General features: G+C 32.3%; 5 protein-coding genes and 1 pseudogene across 15 annotated transcripts; 2 read left to right on the top strand and 4 right to left on the bottom strand.

Moving 5' to 3' along the window:
• Positions 1-95: 95 nt before the first annotated feature.
• LOC143148064 (uncharacterized) lies at positions 96-3,858 on the bottom strand. 5 transcript variants are annotated; one of them, XM_076313945.1, is made up of 3 exons: positions 3,542-3,853; positions 3,073-3,444; positions 96-557 (listed from the first exon to the last, which is right to left on the bottom strand). In XM_076313945.1, the coding sequence occupies exons 2-3, from the start codon at positions 3,073-3,075 to the stop codon at positions 264-266; spliced, it is 297 nt and encodes a 98-aa protein (XP_076170060.1). In that variant the 5' UTR covers positions 3,076-3,444; positions 3,542-3,853; the 3' UTR covers positions 96-263. The 5 variants fall into 5 exon arrangements, with proteins under 5 accessions (XP_076170060.1, XP_076170062.1, XP_076170061.1 ...); XM_076313947.1 differs by lacking the exon at positions 3,073-3,444 and having other exon boundaries at positions 3,542-3,858; XM_076313946.1 differs by lacking the exon at positions 3,073-3,444 and having other exon boundaries at positions 3,677-3,855.
• Positions 3,859-4,391: 533 nt separating this feature from the next.
• LOC143148669 (very-long-chain 3-oxoacyl-CoA reductase pseudogene) lies at positions 4,392-6,007 on the bottom strand (annotated as a pseudogene).
• Positions 5,200-12,184, top strand: LOC143148670 (ninjurin-A). Of its 3 annotated transcripts, none has more exons than XM_076315240.1 (3): positions 5,200-5,257; positions 10,864-11,241; positions 11,757-12,184. In XM_076315240.1, exons 2-3 carry the CDS (start codon positions 10,972-10,974, stop codon positions 11,928-11,930), a joined length of 444 nt encoding a protein of 147 aa, XP_076171355.1. In that variant the 5' UTR covers positions 5,200-5,257; positions 10,864-10,971; the 3' UTR covers positions 11,931-12,184. The 3 variants fall into 3 exon arrangements, with proteins under 3 accessions (XP_076171355.1, XP_076171356.1, XP_076171354.1); XM_076315241.1 differs by lacking the exon at positions 5,200-5,257 and adding an exon at positions 5,565-6,148; XM_076315239.1 differs by lacking the exon at positions 5,200-5,257 and adding an exon at positions 10,108-10,696 and having other exon boundaries at positions 11,757-12,183.
• Argl (Argininosuccinate lyase) lies at positions 6,144-11,986 on the bottom strand. 2 transcript variants are annotated; one of them, XM_076315237.1, is made up of 12 exons: positions 10,024-11,986; positions 9,346-9,597; positions 9,064-9,174; positions 8,787-8,873; positions 8,609-8,692; positions 7,982-8,113; positions 7,813-7,913; positions 7,436-7,629; positions 7,095-7,294; positions 6,782-7,006; positions 6,489-6,595; positions 6,144-6,411 (listed from the first exon to the last, which is right to left on the bottom strand). In XM_076315237.1, the coding sequence occupies exons 2-12, from the start codon at positions 9,349-9,351 to the stop codon at positions 6,243-6,245; spliced, it is 1,416 nt and encodes a 471-aa protein (XP_076171352.1). In that variant the 5' UTR covers positions 9,352-9,597; positions 10,024-11,986; the 3' UTR covers positions 6,144-6,242. The 2 variants fall into 2 exon arrangements, with proteins under 2 accessions (XP_076171352.1, XP_076171353.1); XM_076315238.1 differs by lacking the exon at positions 9,346-9,597 and having other exon boundaries at positions 10,024-11,984.
• Positions 12,185-13,421: 1,237 nt separating the features above from the next.
• Positions 13,422-18,521, bottom strand: LOC143148667 (actin nucleation-promoting factor WAS). Of its 3 annotated transcripts, XR_012992562.1 has the most exons (8): positions 18,119-18,520; positions 16,954-17,234; positions 16,492-16,785; positions 16,129-16,411; positions 15,647-16,033; positions 15,302-15,561; positions 14,977-15,190; positions 13,422-13,851 (listed from the first exon to the last, which is right to left on the bottom strand). XR_012992562.1 is itself a non-coding variant. In XM_076315236.1 (7 exons), the coding sequence occupies exons 1-6, from the start codon at positions 18,212-18,214 to the stop codon at positions 15,307-15,309; spliced, it is 1,596 nt and encodes a 531-aa protein (XP_076171351.1). In that variant the 5' UTR covers positions 18,215-18,521; the 3' UTR covers positions 13,422-13,851; positions 15,302-15,306. The 3 variants fall into 3 exon arrangements, 2 of the variants coding, with proteins under 2 accessions (XP_076171351.1, XP_076171350.1); XM_076315236.1 differs by lacking the exon at positions 14,977-15,190 and having other exon boundaries at positions 18,119-18,521; XM_076315235.1 differs by having other exon boundaries at positions 13,422-15,190.
• Positions 18,522-19,036: 515 nt separating this feature from the next.
• Positions 19,037-23,981, top strand: LOC143148666 (uncharacterized). 2 transcript variants are annotated; one of them, XM_076315234.1, is made up of 4 exons: positions 19,037-19,363; positions 19,506-19,889; positions 20,145-21,010; positions 21,098-23,981. In XM_076315234.1, the coding sequence occupies exons 1-4, from the start codon at positions 19,223-19,225 to the stop codon at positions 21,777-21,779; spliced, it is 2,073 nt and encodes a 690-aa protein (XP_076171349.1). In that variant the 5' UTR covers positions 19,037-19,222; the 3' UTR covers positions 21,780-23,981. The 2 variants fall into 2 exon arrangements, with proteins under 2 accessions (XP_076171349.1, XP_076171348.1); XM_076315233.1 differs by having other exon boundaries at positions 20,145-23,981.
• The last annotated feature ends 21 nt before the right edge of the window (positions 23,982-24,002 follow it).

Below are 24,002 nucleotides of genomic sequence, written 5' to 3'. Positions count from 1 at the left end.
TAAACTTTCAAAAATTGGAGATACCAGTGTGGACCAACATAATAACATTTTTTATCATTAATTTAAACATTTTTTGAATTTTAATCAGCGAGAAATTGTACAACTGAGTTATGTTTTTATTCGTTTATTTATGAAAAGTGCAAAAATCTAAGTACACAGTTAAAGAAACATCACATCACATAAATACTTGTTACAAAACTTAAGGCTAGAACATTTTTTACAAGGAAACGACGACGATAAGAATGAAGAAAATATTATTGAATCTAATTTCTTCCTATTTGATCGATCTGTGTCTGAAGATTATTCACAACTTCTGGTGGAACGTGTTCTCCCAGGATTTCAAAGAGATTGATTTTCTGATCGCCCGGAATTGACTCGTATGCAGCCAATTCTATACCCTCTTGTACTTTTTGTATCGTCGCATCCTTTGGAATAAGGTACGTGTTTTGTGCCTGTTTTATAGCCTCGTTACTGAAAATCTGTCCGTCTTTTTGCGGAAACGCTAAGGCAACTCCTACTATCACCAGCGTCGTTAATAATATTATACGGATCCCCATCTGAAAAAATATAACGGCCGGTTGAATGTTTTATATTTTTCATATTTTTAAAATTGTACTGCAAGTATTCTATTACATTTTCCTAAATTTTATGCTAAGTATGTTTCAATGTTATAATATAATTGCAATATAAATTTGTCAGGGGAGGCAATATACTTAACCCCTTTCATTGTTATTGGTGCCTATAGGTGCCTGGCAAATATACTCTATAAACGCGACTATTGAGTTTTCACACACTATGTGACCTAAGCATTAAAATATTATCATCGAAAGAATTAAAATTATTCAAAAAATAAATTACGTACCCATTCATATCGATCTAAGTTAAGAATAGCTAGTTAAATAATGCTGTAAAAAAATGCTACAATACAAATATATTAGATTAATATTAACAAATAATAAATTCAAAAGTAATCAAGTATTAATATATTCTCAACTATTCATTGTTTTAATATTAAACCATAGTTATTTCAATGCTGATTTTATCTAACTGCATAAAATGAAAGCTGGAAGAGGGTAATCACATTTGATTTAATAAATATCGTTTTATTGATTTTTGAAAATTAATTCAATTTTAAAATTTCTATTTTCCATACTTATCAAACGTTTTTTTAAAAATATTTTCCAAAAAAAGGTAACCAAGTACAAATCAAATGCAGAAGGGTTTGTTGTAAGAAAATGTTCGAATTGTTAACGCATTGTTTTGATGAAAATGGCGCGTAACATCGAGAACGTTCCCGCGTTTCTCCTTAGCGAGAAACAGGTTGGAATTGGAGCGATATATATCAAGCATTTTATCATGGCGTGAAAGGGATGTTTAATCCGGTCTTGCAACCACATTTCTGTCGCAACAGAGGACTCGCGTAAGTGTAACAACACGAGATACATGTTTGAAAAGCAAAAAAAAAACAAATTTAAAAAATATCATAATTCTTTGGTTAAGTAGCATCCAAGATTCTTATGGACAATGTCAGTTTTTCTATATCGACGAATGCTGTAACTATGTATATTATATTCTGACAAATATTTAATCGTGAAAATGAAAAAATAATAAGAGAATAATAGTACAAATATATGTCATGTAAAGTAATAAAAGTGAAATTTCCTTTTAACGTCTAATCGAATTTTTAGGCGAATTGAAAACCGGAAATGATAATGAACTTGAACCATAAAAAGGTAATAAAAATTCATAAAAGTGTGTAAATTGATCTCTTAAAAATTCGATGAAAAAGCTATACAAATAAAACGGTCGTACGTCCACAAAATCAATGTTACACGATTGCTTTACTAAAAATAAAATTTAAATTTATAATAATAATATATAATTTATTACAATAACATTTTGAAAACAGTATGTAAAAATCATTTTTATTTAGATATAATATTTTGTTACGATTTGTTTTTCCATAGTTGTGAAATGTCGTAGAACAATTGAGATGAACGGTCTCCGTTGATCTCCCTATTTGCGTAATGGTCAAATAATTCTGTAACGTAATCGAGGAATCAAGCGGAATTATGTAAACTTGTACTACTTCCATCTGTATACATTCCATTAGTTTGATCTCATACACACTGATACTTAACCAACTTTTATGATGATCGGCAATTTTGTTCTTTGGAAGAATATATGCGTACTTTCACTACGGTCTCCCGTGAACGATAAATTTAAGATAAAATTATGCGAATAGACTTACGAATTATTACTTCTTACTGATTCTGTGGTTTTAGGAAAATTAAATTTACGGTGACCAAATTTCAAGAAAGTTATCTGGGCGAATTCCCATTTACGGTTAAAGAACTTCATCGTGTAGTGGTGGTGCAATGTGTATTTTAATTAACGGTTGATTGCAAGTAAAAGCGGTTTACAGTTTTTACGAGGTAACCACGCGAAGTGTTACGCGCCGATGTCAAAGAAACATCGTAGGTAAGGTAGAGGATTGAAAAAAGTTAAGATCCATGTTTAGCCGTTCATATATACATTTAAGGTTACATTAAGACTTTTGTAAAATTTGAGTGTACATAAGCCCTCTATGAACATAATAATAATAATAATAATGAATTTTGCGTATTTCTTATAAATTTACATAGATCCTAAATATTACGTTCTACAGATCTGTAAAAAGTAAATATTTAAACAAAAAATTAACAAATGTCTAAAAATGTTTTGGCAAATTTGTAAGTTATTTACGATGATTCTCTACAGTTAAACGAAACGTATATTTTATTAAACATAATTGTCAGGAAATATTCTCGAACTTTTATAAATTTAATATTCAATAAATGATTATGATATGTTATAGCACTCAGTCACAAGCTATCACCGAATTAACGTATTTTCTTCTGTTTTTATAATGTATATAAGTTCAAAAATATAGTTTTTATAACAAACATAGCACACCGCATTTAGTATGATTTGTATACACTATGATTTAAAAATCTAAATAAAATTGATCAATTAAGAAGTAGTAAGAAATATATACAGTGGCTTATGCCGACAAAATATTATATTACGTACCATTTAAGTGTACTCAGACCCACTTATCCATTAAGCACAACAGACACAATGTCTAGGGTCGATGTCCATTTGGGATATTTCATCAAAAACACTAATTACGATTTACGTCTTTATTGATAATAAACAGAACCATAAATAAATAGTAAAAGATTCAGAACAAGAAACACCTGATTATTATTGTTATTTTCTGCACGAGGGCTTGAAGATAAATTTACCTACACTAGTCTCAAATGAAAGCTTGTTCATACTGCCACAAATGCGCTGGAGTCGTCTTCAATCAACTTGTAGATTCAATTGTATTATACCAATCAGAAGATGAAATGTGTTTGTACATTTGTGGTAGTGTGGACAAATATTTCTGAAGCCAATGCACTGAAGGATTATGAAAGTCTTAACGTCTCGTAAATTATCAAGCATCAACACAAACGGCCGAACATTGGCATAATATCTTTTTCTGTTCTCCACCTACCTACAAAGTTTTGTCGACGTAATGCTTTATGCGGTTCTTTCGCAGAGTCCACACGACACGCGATACTCGTTATCGCTTCAGGTTTAATGGATAAAATAAAGTCTGTCTGACAATCGTCTTGTGAATGGTACTCACGTCGAGAGCGTCGTTTCACAATCGGTCGCTACGGGGCGAAACTAAGCGCGGCGGCGGCAGAAGCGGCTTTTATACTCGAGATGGCTACCGTGACGAGCGGCAGCGTACCACTCCCATCCATCCAACGAAGATTCACCTTCCAATTTGTTAAAAGTTACAGGAAGAAGCTCTCGTTGACCACTGTACTTTCGTCCGCCACGTGTACCGTTACTCTTCAGTCTTTCGGGTCCGACGTAATTAGCATAGTATTATCATGATGTTGTTATTGGTCATAATTGTAATTTACAATTTCATCGATTATGCAAAGTCTGAACATTTGCAAAGAGAAATTTGCGACAACTTCCTTTAAGAATAATCTTTAATCAATTTCCCTGAAATTGAAATATTAATTAGATTATATTAATTAAGATTAATTTAGTCGAAATGCTATATATTTAATACAGTCGTTATGTAAAATATTTAGGTCATGTAAAAGATTGTTTATAATTATTTAGAATCATGTAGTGATTCAATTTGTTTTGATTTTTTATTGTACAAGTATGAGATAGAGTCTAAGAAAAGTAATTAGATAAAAGCTTTGAACGATGTGACTCCTGTAAGCGTTTCTCCTTGCGCTTTTCCAAATACCACTGCACGACCTGCTGTGAATATTAGTGGCCCATTGACCAATCTGTAACGATAGACATCGGATTTACAGGTGCGTCATGATCAGCGTTTCACTTTTACTGTTATCCCTTTCGAATACCCAAACGACGAAGAAAATTATATTAACATTGTTTCTATTAACATAAACTTTAATAGCAATACCAAGTATTTTTGACTGTATTTTATATAAACTGTATTATTTGTTCTATAATAGAATGAAATCTGTAGATTTGTAGAATGTATAATTTATTGTTTATCAGTAAAATATACATTGAATGTTCTTCATACACAATGGATGCATAAATATTAAAGAAAATTCGATTCCCGCGCAGTGTTACTAGATCCAAATCGATTCAGGTTTCGATTGCTTTTGAAATGACTCACTTGATATTTAGTTTCAAATCTCACCGCTAGTAGCGTTGTGCTCTTATTCCATTATGAATCGATAATGTTGAAAGTGGCATGAAACTGATAATGGGCTTGCAGCGCTTATTGTTAAAATCGTTCGACGTAACACAGCGTATGCGTAATTACATAAACAAGTCTTGACAAAGATTTAAAAAGACTTTGGATGAAAAGAAATTACATAGACAGCAATTTTTGTTATTATCATTGTATTGTACATACGAAGAAATTTGTAGGTTTTTCCTTAAATTAAGTCTATAATATAAATATTTATACAAAGTCATCCGATGTATCGACGTAGCGCGTTATTCCGATTCCCTTCCATAACATTTGTCATCCAAACGATAATGCAATTCGGCGACAGTCGATAGATCCATTTGATTATTCCGATCAGGATGGAATGATGTAAAAAACCGGTTGTCACATTTTCTTTGCCAATAGTTTTTATTGCGCTTTGAACATATTTCTCCGGTGTCGGAACCATCCACCCCGGTTTCGGTGAATCTGTCGTGTGGTTTGTGACAGTTCCAGGTAATAAGCATTGAACGATTATGCCGTGTCTCGCATACTCAATCTGTAGGTCCCTAGTGAATTTCACGACATATGCTTTCGTAGCTGCAAATACGGTCAAAAGAGGGCTTGGTAATACAGCCACCATCGAGGCAACGTTCACGATCACTCCTTTTCCTCTGACGACCATTTGTGGCAATAAGATACGACACATGTTCGTAACGACAACAACGTTACAGAGTACAATACTCATATAGATTTTCTCTCTGTGCGGTAAATCGAGGAAGTATTCCGGATGTGGATAAGACATGCCGAGATTGTTTATCAACACACCTATCTCCAAACCGATCATTTCTTTCTCAATCACTTTATACGTTTCCAAACCGTCGGAAACATCTAGCTTAATAATTTTCGTCTTCACGTTGTACATTATCTCGATGTTACTCGCGATCGTTTTCAAATTCTCTGGGTTCGGGCTTACAAGGATCACATTTAATCCTATTTTCGCGAGTGCCTCGGCATATGCTTTTCCTATCCCGTAGGAGCATCCCGTAATAACTGCCCACTTACCCATCGAGTACAAATCTACAGTTGGCGCCGAATAAAAGTTCCTGTACATTTTGTATATTATATTACGAGAGATTTTATATCCCCAGTATATGATTGCTGCATAACCTATTTTCTCGACCAACATAATTTGTGATAGCGAAATTTCCGGTTCACTTCAGCATATGTCAAAGGATAATGTGTCGAATGATAAGGAAAATGGTTTCACTTATCATCTCACGTAATTCGTTACTTGGGTTGCAAAATCGTGGAAAGGAATTCTTCGTGTACTACGTTTACGACACTCGAAAGGACGACATATTTCAAGGCCGTAAAAACAATCGAATGGAAATCAACGGGATCGCGGTAAACATGTATTTCCCTCATTTTGTTTCTTTAAAAAGTTATAACAATTAAATCTTTCACTACGTAAAATTTTATTCTCGATAAAAATATTGGTTCAATGATTATTGAATCCGTGATAAGTGGAAGTAAGTTGCTGCAGCCAAGTTCGAAGATTATTTATTTGTTTCTCCAATGCTGTTGTACTTGTTCCACCGATAATTTTGTATTGTTCCACGCTGTTAGCGAAATTCCAGATTTGCATCACATCTTCTTGAAACGTTGAACTGACAGACAAAGTTTAAAACGTTGGAAGTTTTAATAAAATCTTCGGAACTCATAGAAAATTGACAAAAATATTTACCTAACAATTTGTAATTGTGCTAGAGTCAAATCACATAGAGACACACCGAGCGATTCTGACAAAACTACAACTTTCCCAGCTAAATAATGAGCTTCTCTAAATGAAATCTATAACGGAGGAAATTATATAAAGCATATTATTTAAAGCCGGAAAAAATTATAGTGTATTAAAATGAATTTCGCATAAAAATGCTCCAACTCAGCGAGTATTAGCATTATTCTATAGCGACTATTACGTTACATTTATTGTGAAATAGTAGTCAATTATATATTTCTAGTATTTCGAATACGGACCCCTTTTCGAACAAGATAATACGCCATGTCTGTTGCCAACATATTAGGTGCTAGTGCATCCTCGCATTTTTGATTATTTACTTCCACGGTATATAGTGCGTTCGTAATGACAACAAGCACACTGTTTAGAATGTCATAAGTAGAAAACAATGCCTCCTTGTCTTCCTGAAGATCCTTATTATAAGTGGATGAAATTCCTTTTAACGTAGTCATGAAACCCATGCACTAAAACATCGAACCGATCGCTAATTAAATCAAAATATATATATACATATATATTTCGCCGAAGTGATCGAAGTTTCAACGAACACACTTTTCCGAGTAGGGTGCCGGATTTGCCACGAATAAGTTCCATGCAGTCTGGATTACGTTTCTGAGGCATCAAACTACTGCCCGTTGAAAATTCGTCCGCGAACTTCACGAAACCGAATTCCTCGCTACTATAAATTATTAGATCTTCGGACAGCCGGCTGAGATGGATCGCCGTTAAAGCCGACCAGAACAGGAACTCAGCTTGAATAGAAGCATAAACATGAAACACGTGTGTCGTGCATTTTAAGAGATACGAATACTCGTCGCGTTTATAATTTGTATCCGATGAATTATTCATTTCATTGAAATGTGGTATTCGTGTTCGGTGTAAACATAACCTACCAACGAAATCTCTGTCTCCCACCGCGTGCATGCTGTTCTCGGTTATTTCGTAAAAATCGAGCTCATCGGCTAAAGAACGTCGATCAATTTGGAAAGGATTTCCCGCTATTGCGCCACTGCCCAGAGGCAACACGTTTACCCGTCTGCGAATTTCATACAATCTCTCGACGTCGGCTCTCGCGTACCAGGCGTAGCTGCTCGTACAGAGAATGTACAAAAATTCCTATTTAGTACATATACAGATTATCCGCCGTGCACGTTACAAACAAGAAAAGTCGTAACCTGATGAAATGATTGGAAAATGCCTTTTGTAAAGTTAAAATTAAAAAAAATATTCTTCGTATCACCCGTAAAAGCAACGGTTGTCGTCAATTTACCTGAGCAACCAATGGCTCCATTTAACTGGTTGAGCTCGTTGCATATGAGTGTATCCGGGCATAAGAATGTCCAGGTCCTTCTCCGACCGATTAACGATAACCTATCAATATATCGATCATTTGAATCACAGTATCACCATGTTTGACAATATATTTTCGTATTTCATACCTCGATGAGTTTTGTTAGTTTCGTCAGCAGTTCATCTATGGATTTTCGAAGCCACAATTTGGTGTCCGTGACCGTTTGATCGTTACGACTTCTTCCGGTGTGTAATTTCTTTGCCACATTGCCAATTAACTCCTGCCGATTGATCATTCCGTGAAGGTTTCGATTGTATGAAAGTAATTGTAATGTTGTGCAATTGCTCGTTGAATACATCTACGTACTATGTACTACGTGATTCTTATTTTTAGGCAATTAATGAAATATATTGTCCTCGCGTAATCATAGTACTGTGATAAGTCTTAAAACGTAGTACCACGTGATAAATTTGGCACTGAAATGTAGTACTACGTGGTAGGTTTGAACTGAAAACGTAGTGCTACGTGATAAGTTTGGACCGAAAACTTAGTACTGTGGGATGAGTATGAACCGAAAACGTAGTACTACGTGATAAGTTTGGACTGAAAACGTAGTACTACGTGGTAAGTTCGGCCTCGAAATTAGCAGTTTCCATGCTTAACACTCTACAGTATGCTGGCCTCTTAATCGATAGAAATCTCAACGACATATCCCCCTATAAGACACGAAAGTTTTCTACGAGCGATAATCATATATAATCGGCTTTATATGTACCGAAAGACGACGTTCGTTTGCACTATGAATGTCCTCGTCTTCGGCATGTATGGCAAACTGATTCTTATCCCACTCGGCTTTCACCTGGACGGAATAAATTACTTTTTACCCGTGACATTTTTTTTTTTTCATAATTTTGATACCGAGCCATCCCGAATCATTATTATCTTTTTAATACCTTTTCAAGACCTTCCACCATGCACAGTAACTCCTCCTCCGAGAGAAGATCAGCTTTACGTATCGCTTTCGCATACGCTATGCTTCCCTGAAAAGAACAGTAGAGGTGCAGCAACAAACGTTAATTTCTATTTTTTACTTTTATAAAATATATTTCATTTCTTTTCGTCGATCTGCTGTATCGATTGCAATGTGGAAGAAAATGTTTTCGTGCAGTCGAACTAATATTATTAATATCGTGTACATTTTATCACGAATTTACTAATTCTTCTACAAACCTGTATATCCTCGGCATACATTCGTTTGTCGATGTCAATTGATGCATTGAGATGATGAAATTGAGGATCGATGTCGTTGGTGAAACGACCGCTCCATAACTTTTCACAAGCCTGTTTGCATACACGTGTAAATTATCAGTATAGACGAACCAAATGCGAGTCTTCGCCTTTCCAAGCGTCTCGAATATTACGACTATTTTATTACGTCTTCACCGCGTCGTTTCTCCGTTTGTTAACAGCGATAAAATTGTAATTATACATATATATTACTATGCAACTTACTTGCATCGTAGCTCGATGAAATAAATGCAACGCGTTCTCTCTTGTACGAATTGTCCACTACGAAACTGTGAAACGCAGACTTCGACGAGTTATGTATGATGAAAGTTTCGTAAGTTCATCGGCGATGTTAAGAAAAACATTGTGCTATCTCTTTCAGATAACGACGATTCGTACAAGTATATGTAAATTATTATACATTAAGAGAATACGAAACGATTAAAGGGAAAAATCGCATTCTCGCTCGTATTAACGCTATAACAAGGAAGACAAATTTTACGAAATATTCATATCGCATAATTATAAACTTTCTATTATACGGAGTGATACCTTTATTTCAGATCGTTACTATTATCATCGTTTCTTTAACAATATCTATTATTTTTTAATAACCTACAAGACTTTTTATGATAATAATTAAAGTATGTACAAGCAGAACAGAAACGATAGTTGCATAATAAAGGAACTCATAAACATCGATTGAGACTTAAAATTAAATACGATACAGTTTCCGTTTAAAGGTTAAAACTGAAAAGTCCAAACTTAAAATTCTATTTCATTAATGTCGATGAAATTTAAAGTATCGAACAGAGGTCGGAATAAATTTTAAATTTATGGCTTTGTTCTGATTTTTAAATCTTTTAGGTTATTAAAAGAAAGAAGAAAGAAATATATAATTACCGACACAAGACCCAGAAATCACGAGGGCCGAAACGTTTAACTAAATGCTCGTTTGGACTATCTAATTTACACAACTTTTATACTAAAGTACTATTTATATACATATTCATGGTAATACACGCAAAGTTATTATTTCAATGTCAAAAAGAGTGCAACGAACGTCGCACGTCGTGAGTCACTATTTATCAATTATCAGATATTATTAGTCAATCCAAGTTGCAATCGACGAATTAATGCGTTGCGGATCAATTTCTCTTTATCTATCGCTAACAAAAATTCCAAATTCGCATTGTTGGTTATCCGAAGCTCGCATCGACACACTTCCGCTTCTCGGTTGATTTTCTACCTGCATCATTGCTACAGATTTGTTTGTATCGTTCAACAACCGTCCATTCGATGCTAAGCTGATAATGCAACCACACGCTCACGATGTTTTGATCGATACAGTAAATGTACATCTATTGTCCTTAAACACTTCCCTTCCGTCACACGTCATTTGTGGTCTCATTTAACCACATCGGAACTCTCTTTTAATATATAGAACGTGATAAATGTTATCGTTATTGTTTTGTTGGCTTCGCTGCTAACGCTACCACTAATATCGCATAAGGAATCGTTGGCTTTTAAACGAGATTTTCATTCACGGCTCTCTCGAAACCAAGAAGTGTATTAGGTATGTAGTTCTCTATTTTTCCGCACGTGTATCTGTAGCCCGCGTTTTCGATAACGCGTCGATCGATTTCCGATTCGAACATCGATCATCAATGTATACAATATTTGATCGAGATTTGGTTTAAAATCGATAGCAGACGTCGCCGTTGATTAATATTCAATTTTTAGACAAACATCGCGAAAAGGAACACTGGTTATCTAAGGGCCTCGCGTTCCCGCGAGGTTTGATACTTGTTTTAATGAAGTGGAAAATAAATTCGACGAAGGATAGAAACAATGGATGAAAACGGATTATCGACCAAATTGGAAGTGGTCGAAGAAGTGGTGGTGAAGGAGTCTGCGTTGTCTATCGACACTACGGATAAAAGGTCACAACAATACAAACAAAACACTTATGCTGCAAAGAAAACCGTGGCGCAAGGTATGATGGACGTTGCTCTGATTACCGCGAACGCGAATCAATTGCGATACCTAATCGAATTCCAACGAAAGAGTCCCACATTCTTCGTCATTTTGAGCCTAATTATTATCAGTCTGATGCTTCAGGTAAGGATTTTCTCTGCGCAAAGATAAATCATATTTCGCGGACAACAACTGATTCAATCGTTTCATTTTTAAACGCACACTACCGTTTACAAGTCACACTGGACACTTGGAAAACATTACGGTGCAAATACAATTTTCCGAAGCAGTCTCGCTATCTAACTTTATTGTTTTTATATATTTTAAATTGTAAACCTGTAGAGAATGAAAGAAGGAGTATCGGAAAATATTACAGAAAAATTAAAATGAAATAAAAAAATTAATAGGAATGTCAGAATTAGCTCGAAAGATTATTTTCAAATGACATATTTTAGTAAAATTCTAACATAGAATATGTAAACTTCGTCTACAATGTGAAGAATTAATAAGTGTTGGTTTCATTTTATACTGTCAATTCGTTCTTATTCTGAACTTACAATATGTTCGGTGACTTATGGACGGGAATGTACCTATCGTGAGGCAATAGTACAATACCTTTTCGTCACTAAAAAAACTGTTGTTCTAATTGTTTGATCTAGATTGCCGTGGGCGTCAGTTTAATATTTAAAGGCCGATTCGACATAAAAGGACAGTCGAAATCTTTGAACGCACGGAGGATCAACAATTATGTTGTAGTCGGCGTTTTTCTCATAACAATCATAAACGTGTTTATAGCCGCATTTAGTATATCCGTTCCAGCCACGGAGACATAAATTTCACAGAATTCAAATAATAATTTATAATAAATAAAGAAAACCCTGCTCTCTTTTTTTTTCTTCTTTGCTTCATAACAGTATTATATAGATAATATTTTCCGATTTGTCTAGAAGGACAATGATAAGATATGTAAAACTAACCGTATTGGATAGATTTATGATAGTTTTGTAATGTATGAAATTTCAACGCAATTAGTGGTAAATTATCTATTTATACATATTTCTATACTATTTTGTATTAAAATGTAAGTCTATGTCCTATATAGATATATTTTGTGTGATATCAGTCAAATGAAAATACAAATAATAAAGAAATAAATTATTTATGCGATCAATATTTGGTACTTTTTTTATCACGTGAAAGAATTCAACACTGTTCTTATTCTTTAGTGAGCAAAAACTACTAATCATGCTAGCTTTACATTTGTTTAGTTGACACTTAATGTGACATGCTTGAATTAATTTAATCGCTTTATCTAGATAACTTTTTTTTTATGTATATTTTTTTTTTTCTCGAATAACAATAGGTTACAACTGTCGTTCCTTGAATTTCTATGTTTGCATTTATTCCCCTATTTGGATTAAAAAATTTTCAAGTGAATTCAATTATCTTAACTACATACACCGAATTATATAAATTTAAGGAATTAAAATCTTCACGAAGAAGTTACTTTTTTCCAAGATTTAAAAAGTTAGTCTTTTTATTACAATAATGTGATCACTTTGAATGTAATTTTTATTACCCTAGTCCCATTTCCATTGTCTTTTACAAAATATTCGTGATTCCCCTTTCGCGAAATGTTTGTTTGATCGAATAGAAATGACACCCTCTTGTTATTCCTAAGAATTTGATATGTTCGTTTTTTGTATTTTTGATTATTACGCGTCGAGTTAATCTAGGAAATCTCAATTTTCCCCACTTTCGTTCTTAATCACAAACTTCATGCCTATATATTTATGTAATTTCTATTCATAGCAAAAATATTTAATCCGATCGATTTGGTTACTTAATCTAATTTTCATTATATATAAAAGCTGATCGTTTAATAAATAATATAAACATTATTTTAACGCATATTCAACGTTTTCTTCAGAATTATATATACACACATAACAAATGTAGGTTTCTCCTTCGCCTATGAAATCTCTTATTTCTATACGAGTGCCATTTTTGTTCCTTTAGTAACAAAAATGAAATACTTATTCTGCATTAATTCATAAGATTTGCGCTATAAATTATTCGTTATATAAAGTCTATCTTAGGTAATATAAAGAAAATAATACGGTAAAAGGAAGTTGCATATTGAAGTACATTGATTTTTTTTTATAGCTTTTCATATTTGACAGTCACAATATAAACCGAATTCGATTTGTAACATGTCTACGTTATACATTCGAAAGAAGACGAATATATGTTTCAGGAAATTGGACCGAAAGTACGTGATCATTATAATTCTTTCTTTCTTTTAAATACAACAACAGTTGCAATGCATTTGAATATTGTATAATTTTGTTATCTCCGAGTCACGTTCTCGTACATGATTAGCTCATCTATAACAAGTCTTTGTTAAAACATCTGCCGCTACTTTCTCTTTATTATATTTAACAAACAGTTATAGCTTTCCTCCTTGATTACGCTCACGTTACACGTTGATAAAGATTGAGGCAGCCGAACAGATCCTGCAATGTATGATTTTATCGGTCGAATCAAGTTTTAGATCGACGAACGTGGTATTTATGTTAGACAATATCATGTAATAGAATATAACAAAATACAATAACTAATAATTAACATGTTCGTTTTTTTTTTCTGGTGTGACTAGGATTTCTCCATAGCGGCATAACTCTATCTTGTGCCTCGTCATACTTCCCATAGACAATTTTCTCAGTTTGCGCTTCACTTCCGCGGGCTTGACACCTATATCACACACGTGAAAATATACAGTTCTTACTACATTATTAATAGTACCTTATACATACTTTAATAGGATATCTAAGCATCGTTTGATGTATCGTTTCGACTGAACGAACGAATCACTCTACTCAATGATGACAAATTATTGTAATACATAACAAATGTATAATGGAATCACTCTATGTGGCGTTATTTTTATATTTTTGATGAAGGTCAACAAATGATGGAATTTATATAATAAATTAAAATAGAAAGAAAGACGTAGTGTTGGAAACACAACATTAAAAGTTGTCGTACTCCTAATTTACTGAGTCATTTAAAGAACTATGGAAACACTCTGGCGACGTTATACTTTACATCAGTTCAGGGCACCTGCTTTGGCTTTATAAGCGACTAGATACAAAGCCGTAATTTAGATATCCCTAGAGTGATTTCCGTGCCAATAAACGAAATAATGAATGATACTGAAATGTGTGTTCCATATAATAAAAGTTTCATATACCAATAAGTTTAAGTGTAACTTATATACTTTTGTAAAGGTCGATTTTCGGTTTTATGTATTATATTTTTATTTTTAAAAAGAAACATAGACATGTAAGTTGATCTTGAATTCTTAATGCAATAAATCTTACAATTGATGAGAGTTTGATTTTTAAAGTCGACCTGTACAGCAGCACGTGTGATACATTACGTATATGTCTCTGAAGATGTTAAGTATAGTTTCTACGAATTAAAATTGTTTCGATGTATCTTTTATACATAGTTCATTATCGAAATTATTGCAGTTTCACAGAGTATTAAGCTGGAAAGAAATTTAATAATATTTGTAATACTTTTTTCATTTCTATTACGACTGACAAAACTATTCCAATTAATTTGGAAATATATACGTTTATGTTTGTTCTATCGTAAAAATGCTCTCCGCATTTACGTCATTGCTAACTTAACATTACGCGTACTTTGAATCGCACGTACTGGGCAGGGCAAACTAGGGCAAAAGTTTGATTATTGACAATATAAAGGAACTGTACTAAATTGTAAATTAATCATTACAAGTGAACTTCCGGCTTTTTTGATAATTATATGTAACAAATTTTTCAAGATACTAAAACCTCTTTCTGCCCTTACCTGCCCTATCCACGTGATTGTGTCTTATTTTCTGATAACACATTTAACTGATTCCTTTTTTCGGAATATTTATATATGATTTTCATTCTTCTTTGGATATCAAATTCAAAATCGTTACAGTATACATTTACAGTAGCTAATCTGTTTAAATGTTTATCAATAGCAGATTTATCACAGTAGTATATTATTGTATTTCTCGGGTTGTATATTTCATCTGAAATGGTATTTTATATTTTTATCAATATGATGACATTGGTTTTTATATATTGTGTAATTTTTCAAGATATACATATAAAAAATTGTTTACACTCTAATAGTAACTGACCTGAGTTAGTCATCCCACTCATCATCATCACTGGTTTCACTAGTCGATTCATCACTTTCACTATGGATTGCACTTGATCGCTCAGCAAGAGCCCTTGACAAAGCACTAGCTAATCCTCCTTGAGATACTGGAGTTGTCTTAGGTTTTACTTCATTCAAAACAGGCCTCAATTCAATTCCCTGACGAATTTGTTCCAATAAAGCATTTCTAGAATCTCCTGGAACAGGATTTTGCTTCGGAATTTCAGATTTTTCAACTTTCTGTAACATAAATTTAAATTTAAGTACAATTAGTGAATTCAATTATAATTATCGAATTCTGTAAATGTTCGATTTAGATACTAACTCTAAGTGTAGTGCCACTTCTGATTGATTCCATGAGCATTGACCTGGGATCAACATTTTCTTCGTTATTATTATTACTATTATTATTATTATTATTATTATTATTCGTAGCACTTGTATTGACAGTTCCTTCATCTGTGTTTACTAAATTAGGCAATGGTGGTGGAGGTGGAACAAGTGCTGTTGAATTAGTTCTGGAAGGTGGAGCCGGAGCTGGTGGAGGAGGCGGCGGAGGTGGCGGCAGTGATGGTGCAGTGGTTAAAGAAGGTGGTGGTGGTCGTGATGGTAATGTTCTATGCACCGGTGGAGCACTGGATGGAGCGCTCGGTGGTGTTGAAGGCGTATTAAATCGATTTGGAGGTAGTGGTGGAGCGCTTCTTGTTTGATGCTATAAAAAATTGTTTTGTTAAAATTATTTATCTTTTATAGATAGTTATCGCATATATTATACGTTTTATGTGATATTGTAAGAAATGTACGAACAGGTATTGTTCGCGCAGGAACTGGAGGAGGATATTCCTGTCGTTGAGGTGCTGTCGGAGGAGGTTGTTGCTGTATACTAGGTTTTGAAATAGATGATGAAATATCTTCTCGAATAGCATTCATGCCTCCATTCTTTTCGATAAAATCATAAATAAAATTGCGCGTGTCTTGATTTCTGAATTGATGTTCCGATACACCTACTTTATCAAGGAAAATTTTTAAGTGTGGATCATCTGGTTCTAATCCCATTCCCTTGGTATTCCATTCGAAGTGTGATAGATGTCTAAAAGAGCAAATAACAAAAACATAATTGTCAGTAATAATAAAAATGATACCATTAAAATATTTTGGTAAATTTCCAACCTAAAATTTGATGGAGGACCTATATCATCTTTTGTTAATTTTCGTTTAGCTTTATCTCGTTTTTTCTTTTTAGTTTTGTACATAGAACTACTCGAAGCACTTCTATTAACACCAATTGTAGTTGGAGTTCCATTTAATAAATTAGAGGTTGACCCTGTGCTAAATGCAATTGGTGATGTACTGCTCTGATTCCTCCATGGTAATGTTGCACCGTGTTGAGATTCTATCTCCATTTTAGACCGTCTCTGTTGCCTTCTTTGACGTTTAGCATTCAGCTTACCAAGAAGAATATTTCTGAAAACAAATAATAATTACCACATTTTTCTATACTTTCTATTTTAAAATAGTTTACTTATATTTGAAAGACCTTTTAATCAAATACAATTGACAGATTGTATTAAGATTTATAAAATTAATGATACTTCAACTGCAACTTTCGTTTCAAATTTTAGTACAAGTTACCTTAATGTCACTGCATCTGTTTCACTTGCAAAATTAAATGCAGCCATACAATCTTCGGCCTCAAATGTATGGAAATACATTAATGGTGCTTTATAATCCATTGCGTTATAAACTTCATGTTCCCATAACATTGCCTTCCTTTGTAGGCAATATAAACGAAGAAAGAAACTACGCCTAGGATTATCCCTTATTAATGTTATAATACCTGTAGTTTTCTTTATCCATTCTTTGTGTGAAGGTGGTTCAGTCAAATATAATTGAATAATTCCTGCTGCTAAGCACTGCAAGAAATAATTAAAAAAACGCGCTATTATTATTGAATTTTTTTATATTTAATACAAATATACCATTAGTGTTAATTAATTATAACTAATCGATCAAATAAATGGATAAAAAATATAAGCATGCAAAACAGTCAATATAGAAATAAATTTAAATAAAGAAATTATTAATATTTACTTATTGTTCAATAGCAATAACAATAACAAGTATACCACAAAAATTTGTCTAAAAAAACATAATACGCTCAATGGGTGGAAAAAATCCTACATAATTATGAATCCTCTGATGTCATTTGATTCATTCATGACTAAGATATAATTTTAAATAGTAATTTTATATACAAATAACTATAAGTAATAGGAAATTTATACAAAATTTGAACATAAACTAAGAAACAATAATTTAGTATAATTTATGAAAGATAAATTTATATTTTACATTTTATGGGTCATTATATTTTTAAGTATTTGCATGTTTTCCAAAAATATAAAACAAAACTTTACAATTGTATTTGAGAAGAATAAACTTTGTTCAGATATAAATCTATAAGTACATAATGTCATTAACATTCCTACATAAAATAATTAATTTTATGGGTTTAATAATATGAATCCATTTTTACAATATTAAATATGTCACTAGAAAAGTTCTCTTAACATCATATAACTTTCATACAAATATTATATTAATTGTAAACGAAACAGATCAAAACTTAGTTTTAAAATTAATAATACCGATGGTATTGGCAAATAACGTCAAGACTGGAATGACAGTACATGTTCATCTATATCTGTCGACCGACAAAATTTAGGTCAAAATCAGTACATTAAAATGACAGTTTTAATAAGCGTGGACAAAAATTCGTTGCGAAAATAATTCTTACCTGGCACCGATTTCCTATTAATTGGAAGACTTGCTCGTTTTCTTCCGGTTTCAAAAGTGTAGAGCCTCTATGTTTGTCCATGGTGCCCGACTTCATTTTTAAACAAGGTTAGGATCCTCGCACTATTGCACCGTGATATTTCTTGCTACACTCTCTCTTAATCAATAGATTCTCTTTCATAATTTAACATTAACATGTCCCGTTTTTATGCATTTTTACATGTCGAATGTATACATCGACCGTGAAATCTACAGGATAAAACGGGCCAAACACCACCCACCAAAGCTATCTCCGATACTATCCTCACAGGAAACTCTACCAGTTAGTGATGACATTTTCATCTATCCGGTTCAATGTTCCGCGTTTCCTCATTCGATATCTCTTCGCTCTTAAATCAGATTGGACCTTACAGAACCATAAAGTATCATTATGAAGAATGTTCTATGCAAACCTTTTTTTTACTAAAATTATTACTTTTGATCTGTAGACTATGTTTGAACAAACATTTTTTAAATATACATTTTTTTCATACTTTCATGTGCACTTAAAATAAATGATTATTTTGAAACAAATAAAACTAATTACAATCTTCCATGATATATATCTATGTAAAATAAAAGTTTAGAGTCTGACATATGTCGTCATATGTATTGTGCAAAATTTTTAATTTTCTAAAACCGCAATTATAATATACTATTTTATTATATTACACAAATGCAGATGAATATCATTATAATTATCCTGTATTATATTATGCGAACTATAATAATATTAAAATAGTATACAGAATCAATATATAGCAGTGTAGTATAATTAAATGTTTTGAATTTGTGTATATTTGTGTACAATTCGTGAGTAAGTTTGAATTTTTCGCGCGTCTAGTTATCCTTCGTTGTCGCTATTATCACAAACTGCAAATGGCCACGGGTGCAATTTACGTAGTCTCGGAGATGCGATATCAAGCGGAATCTTATTTTACATGCAAAACAGCATCGTCAACGATGGCAGCGCAACAGTGATCGTTGTTACGTGTGTATATCTTCGATAGCAGAGTTACTCGCGATTTTCTTAAGGTCGCGTAATTGAGTTTTCCGCGGGAAAACAATGTCTGGATATCGAAGAGTGAATTACTACGAACTGTGCAGATTGTGTACCAGCAGCGAAGGTAACAAAATGAACATTTTCCGGGAAGAAGGTCGTAGACGACAACTTCAAACAAAGATTCAAACGTGTTTACCTATACAGGTGAGGTTTTTCCAAAATCTAAATAGGCTATCTTTCGTGGATGTTTCCTATATCATAAGTCTTGATTCTTTTCGTGGTTTGATTATTTAGACAATTGCTTTGTTCCAAACAATAGTGTGTAAAATTTCATTAATACTTCAAGGTTTTGGAAGAGGATTCGTTACCAAAAATCGTTTGCCATGAATGTATAAAGAAATTGGAAAATTTTATTGAATTTAGAGAAACTGTTGTAAGTGCGGAGGGTATGCTAGAATCATATTTTACTTCTTTACGGTTCTCTGAAGATTTTCTCAAAGAGGGTAAGGTTTATGTAAAGAGCACAGAGAAGGATAGACCTACAACACCTGAAAATGAAGTGTTAAAGTCAATAGAAAAGGTATCACCTACTACAGGAAATCAAATAATTACCAATGAACAACAAATACAACATCAACAACCTGTTGTTGTTAGTAACATAAATGCTTCTAATATACAAATTATTAGTGGAGTTCAAGCAAGAGTCCAACAGTACAAATGTGCCATGCAGGTTTGTTAAAAAAGGAAATTTTAATAATTAACACAAATTTTAAACATTGTTATGTTTTAATATCTACTGCAATATCTACTGTTCAAGGTTTAATTATTCATGTATTGTTTTTATTTCAGTTATTAATATACAAGGCATAACATTGTAAATTAAAGTATTATTATTATTTTCATATAAGTTTTTGTTATATTTAGTATTATAGGAACATAAATGGTTACTAATTACTATGTAATTAATAATTATTATGTATTTTAGATGCAACCAGGAGGTATGGCAGCTGCTGTTGTGGAAGCAACAGCAGAAACACATTATAGTTATCAACAACAAACTTCGCAACAATTATCACCTCAATCAAATGAAGCTCAAAATCAAATTAATGAACAACAAAGCCCAACAACGCAAATTCAGCAACAAGTGCAAAATCAAATACAGAATCATGGTCAAATAAATCAACAAATACAATCACAAAGACAAATCTCCCAACAAATGAATCAAACAGCTCAGATTTCTCAACAACAAAATCAAACACAAGTTAGTCAACAACAACAAAATCAGACACAAATAACGCAACAGATTGAGCAGTTACAAAGACAACAAAGAGAGTTTGAGAAACAACATAGACAGCTTCAACAAATTGAGAAGCAACAAGTTCAAATTACTGCACAACAGGAATTTCCTATAAAACAGGAAGAAATTATCTTAAAGACAGAACCTGACTCTAAACAAAATCAACAAATCATTCAAAAAGTACAATCTGAAACTCAAAAAGATGAAAATGCAACACAAAATGTACAAAGTTACACAACTGTACATGCTGCGCCAGAAGTATTTTTAAATTTGGGATTTAAAGATGCTCCATTAGTCACACAAACTATTCGGGAAGACACAAAAGACTTCAAAGATTATGGAAAGTCAGATGATGCAATATCTCGTAACTCAATTGGACAAATTTCAGAATTTCTAAGAATAAAATCAGGGCCTGAACCAACTTCTTTAATTACTGTGAATCCTCAAGTCATTTCACAAACTAGAGATACAACTTGCAAAGATTGTGGTAAAACTTTTTCTTCCTCAAGTCTACTGAACAGTCATAATTGCTCCAATTCATCATTCAATTCAAGGTCTAGTTTACTTCAAACCCTTTTAACTGACACCTCTGATGGTGGAACCAAAGAAGATTCTTTACAAACTAATAATAATTTTTTTAGTTGTGATGTGTGTGGTAAGCCGTTCAAACGAAGAGAGCATCTTTATCAACACCGAAAGTTGCATACTGGTGAACGTCCATTTGTGTGTACTACATGTTCAAAAGCATTCAGCCGTAAAGAACATTTGGTTAGGCATTCTGTATCTCATACAGGTGAAAAGATGCACGAGTGTGAAGTGTGTGGTAAAAGCTTTTCTCGCAAGGACAATCTACATAAGCATCGTAAAACACATGGTGTATCAGGTCCATATATTTGTGAAACTTGTGGAAAATCGTTTGTGGTAAAACATTATTATTCAATGCATTTGATAACTCATGCATCAACTACTGGGGATGGTGATTGTCAAGATCCCTTACCATATAAGTGCGATCTTTGTCATAAAGCATTCTCTGTAAAACAGTATCTTACAACTCATAAACTTAGACATAGGTCAAAGAATAGTAATAATTCTGGTCAAAATACTGTAAATGGCCATCAACAACAAACACAACAATCTAATACTACAAATGATGCCAACATAGTGGGAAATAATGTTACTAATTCTGGAAACTTAAATAATAACAATGGACAGTCTACTAATAATGGATCAACAGTTGAGATGCAAGATGTTATTGATAAAACTGAACAACCAAATGGTTCATTCAATAACCAATACCATAATAATATACAAGAGTTTCAATGAGATAAGGGGAAGCGTGTCTATTATGTTCTCTTGCCAAATGGTAACAATCACAAGATTGTTGTTGTCTAGGCAAGAGAAACTTTACGACGCGCCAAAATATTTTCTTAATTAAATATGTTATTATTCGCGAACAAAAATTTTGTATACTTTAATATTGTCTAAAATGGATTTAAACATTATTACTTTTAATGTTCATAATTTCTTCAGTCAAAAAGTAATCTACAGTGGCTTAAAAGCTTAACGTGAAGTATGTTGTATATATATTTTGCCAGTAAAGTATTACATGTATGAAATGCATGCTATGTTTTATATGAATGCACACTGTTATTTAACATTAAAAACAAAATGTGTATTGCAAAATTTAAATGTATGTAGATAGTCATGAGGTTGTTCCAATACCTGATTAGATTTATGTTCAAGCTCCATTAGCTTCAAACATAAAAATATAAAATCAGTATATAACCAAAATATTATATACAGAACATTATATATTATTTTAGTTGCTTTTACTATTAGAATTAGATTAGTATACTAAGAACAGATAGAATTTCTTACAAATTTCATCTGATATACAGAATATGTGTTATATACTTTCATAATAATTTCATAAATAAAGTGAAATAATTATGAATTAGATTTTGAATTGTAAACAATAAAATCCGGTGCGAGCAAAATTACATTTTATTCTGCTTTGTGCAATATTTCTATAGTTATATACATTAGATGTATAATCGGTTATTGAGATTATTGAAATAATTTCATTTTTAACCAGTGATTGTAACAATCTATGACCATTTTACAGAGTATTTTAGAGTTACATGGTTTGTATGTAAACTTAAAATACAAAACAAAATCTAAGACCAAAGAAATTTATATTATGTATAAATTGGATGAATAATATTGAAGTAGAGGTATAAATATAAGATATGATCAGGCATGGCCTAGCCTGATTAACTCCATTATAATTAAGACATTGGTTAAGCGTGTATACAACATATATTGCATAGTACTTTATAATATGTACAATGAGTCGTTTTCTGACATATGAGAGTGTGCCATACAATGAACTTTGGGAATAAGTGTATGTGAAATTATAATTGTCTAAAATTCCTTACATTTATAGCATATATTGACCAAAATCAAGAAAAATTTAAAAAATTTGTATTTGTTGAGCCACATTCTATTCTATTACATCTGTATGTAATTAGAATATATTACTAATTACGTTACATTTTCTTTTTATCCAACTTTTTCATATAACAAGATTAAGAACAGGGGGCAACTATATAACTTTAAACAACAAAAAGTTCCCAGTATATCATATTAAAACATTGTCTATCTACTTATTAAATTTTGTATTTGTGCACAATAGATGTAGATACAAAAATTCATAATGTACTCAAAATCACTATTGTTTGTTAAGATATTTAATTTATGTACACCTTTTTCACAATGTTCAGTGTTACTTGATAAATATCAATGACAGGTATAGGTCGCACAATTTTTTGTTGTATGTTACAGTGCGCAATAACATGCATTGTTTGCTAAAATAAATACAAAACTTTTATTTAAGTGTGAATGTAAATTTGTTATTGGATAAACAATAACAAAATTTTGTTCTCACAGAGTAAACGTCTTAAAATGTAAGAAAACTTTCCATAGTACAAAAAATTTATTTTAATTACTGGTCAGACTTTATTTTATCATAAAGTCTTGTATATATATTGAAACAGAAGTAATGAATTTAAGACTGTGTTTCTATATCACCTAGTGCTAGGTGTACGTTGGAGGTACATAGATTTATAGTAATAACATTGTACATAACATGGTCCAGTGAGTAAGACAAAAAACTGTTAGTGCGCTGTTCCTAAGGAAATGGTATTTTCTGCGAAGCATGAGAATGCCTATACTCATATTGAAGTCTTGTAAAGTAAATATTAAATCCAAAGATACAGTGCTTTTATTACTTACATACTTTGTGCCTAATTATACAAATCATGGAAAACACATATTTTAAACATTTATGTATAGAACCATGCAGGTATCTTACTTTTCAGTAGCCCCCTGATATGTGTAACTCACAACAAATTGACATTAGGTAATTGCTCAGATACAATTACTTTCGTAATTTCTACGTCTAATTTTCTTCCCTTACATTGTATATATTTCCCAACTAATGCTATATTTAAATATATTATAATAAATTAAAGAATGATATATTTT

Source organism: Ptiloglossa arizonensis, chromosome 6 (assembly GCF_051014685.1).
Source record: "Ptiloglossa arizonensis isolate GNS036 chromosome 6, iyPtiAriz1_principal, whole genome shotgun sequence".
NCBI classification, from domain to species: domain Eukaryota; kingdom Metazoa; phylum Arthropoda; class Insecta; order Hymenoptera; family Colletidae; genus Ptiloglossa; species Ptiloglossa arizonensis.
This window is presented reverse-complemented; position numbering and strand designations above follow the sequence as displayed.

Coding starts and splice junctions, on each gene's coding strand:
- LOC143148667 (XM_076315236.1), bottom strand. CDS start 18,214: ATGAAGTCGGGCACCATGGACAAACATAGAGGCTCTACACTTTTGAAA. Junction 17,235..18,118: donor TAATAGGAAATCGGTGCCAG/GTAAGAATTATT, acceptor TATTTCTTGCAG/TGCTTAGCAGCAGGAATTAT. Junction 16,412..16,491: donor GGTCCTCCATCAAATTTTAG/GTTGGAAATTTA, acceptor TTGCTCTTTTAG/ACATCTATCACACTTCGAAT.
- LOC143148670 (XM_076315240.1), top strand. CDS start 10,972: ATGGATGAAAACGGATTATCGACCAAATTGGAAGTGGTCGAAGAAGTG. Junction 11,242..11,756: donor TTATCAGTCTGATGCTTCAG/GTAAGGATTTTC, acceptor TGTTTGATCTAG/ATTGCCGTGGGCGTCAGTTT.
- LOC143148666 (XM_076315233.1), top strand. CDS start 19,223: ATGTCTGGATATCGAAGAGTGAATTACTACGAACTGTGCAGATTGTGT. Junction 19,364..19,505: donor AAACGTGTTTACCTATACAG/GTGAGGTTTTTC, acceptor TAATACTTCAAG/GTTTTGGAAGAGGATTCGTT. Junction 19,890..20,144: donor AGTACAAATGTGCCATGCAG/GTTTGTTAAAAA, acceptor TATGTATTTTAG/ATGCAACCAGGAGGTATGGC.
- Argl (XM_076315237.1), bottom strand. Junction 8,114..8,608: donor CAAACGAACGTCGTCTTTCG/GTACATATAAAG, acceptor ATCAATCGGCAG/GAGTTAATTGGCAATGTGGC. Junction 6,596..6,781: donor ATTATCTTGTTCGAAAAGGG/GTCCGTATTCGA, acceptor CCTCCGTTATAG/ATTTCATTTAGAGAAGCTCA.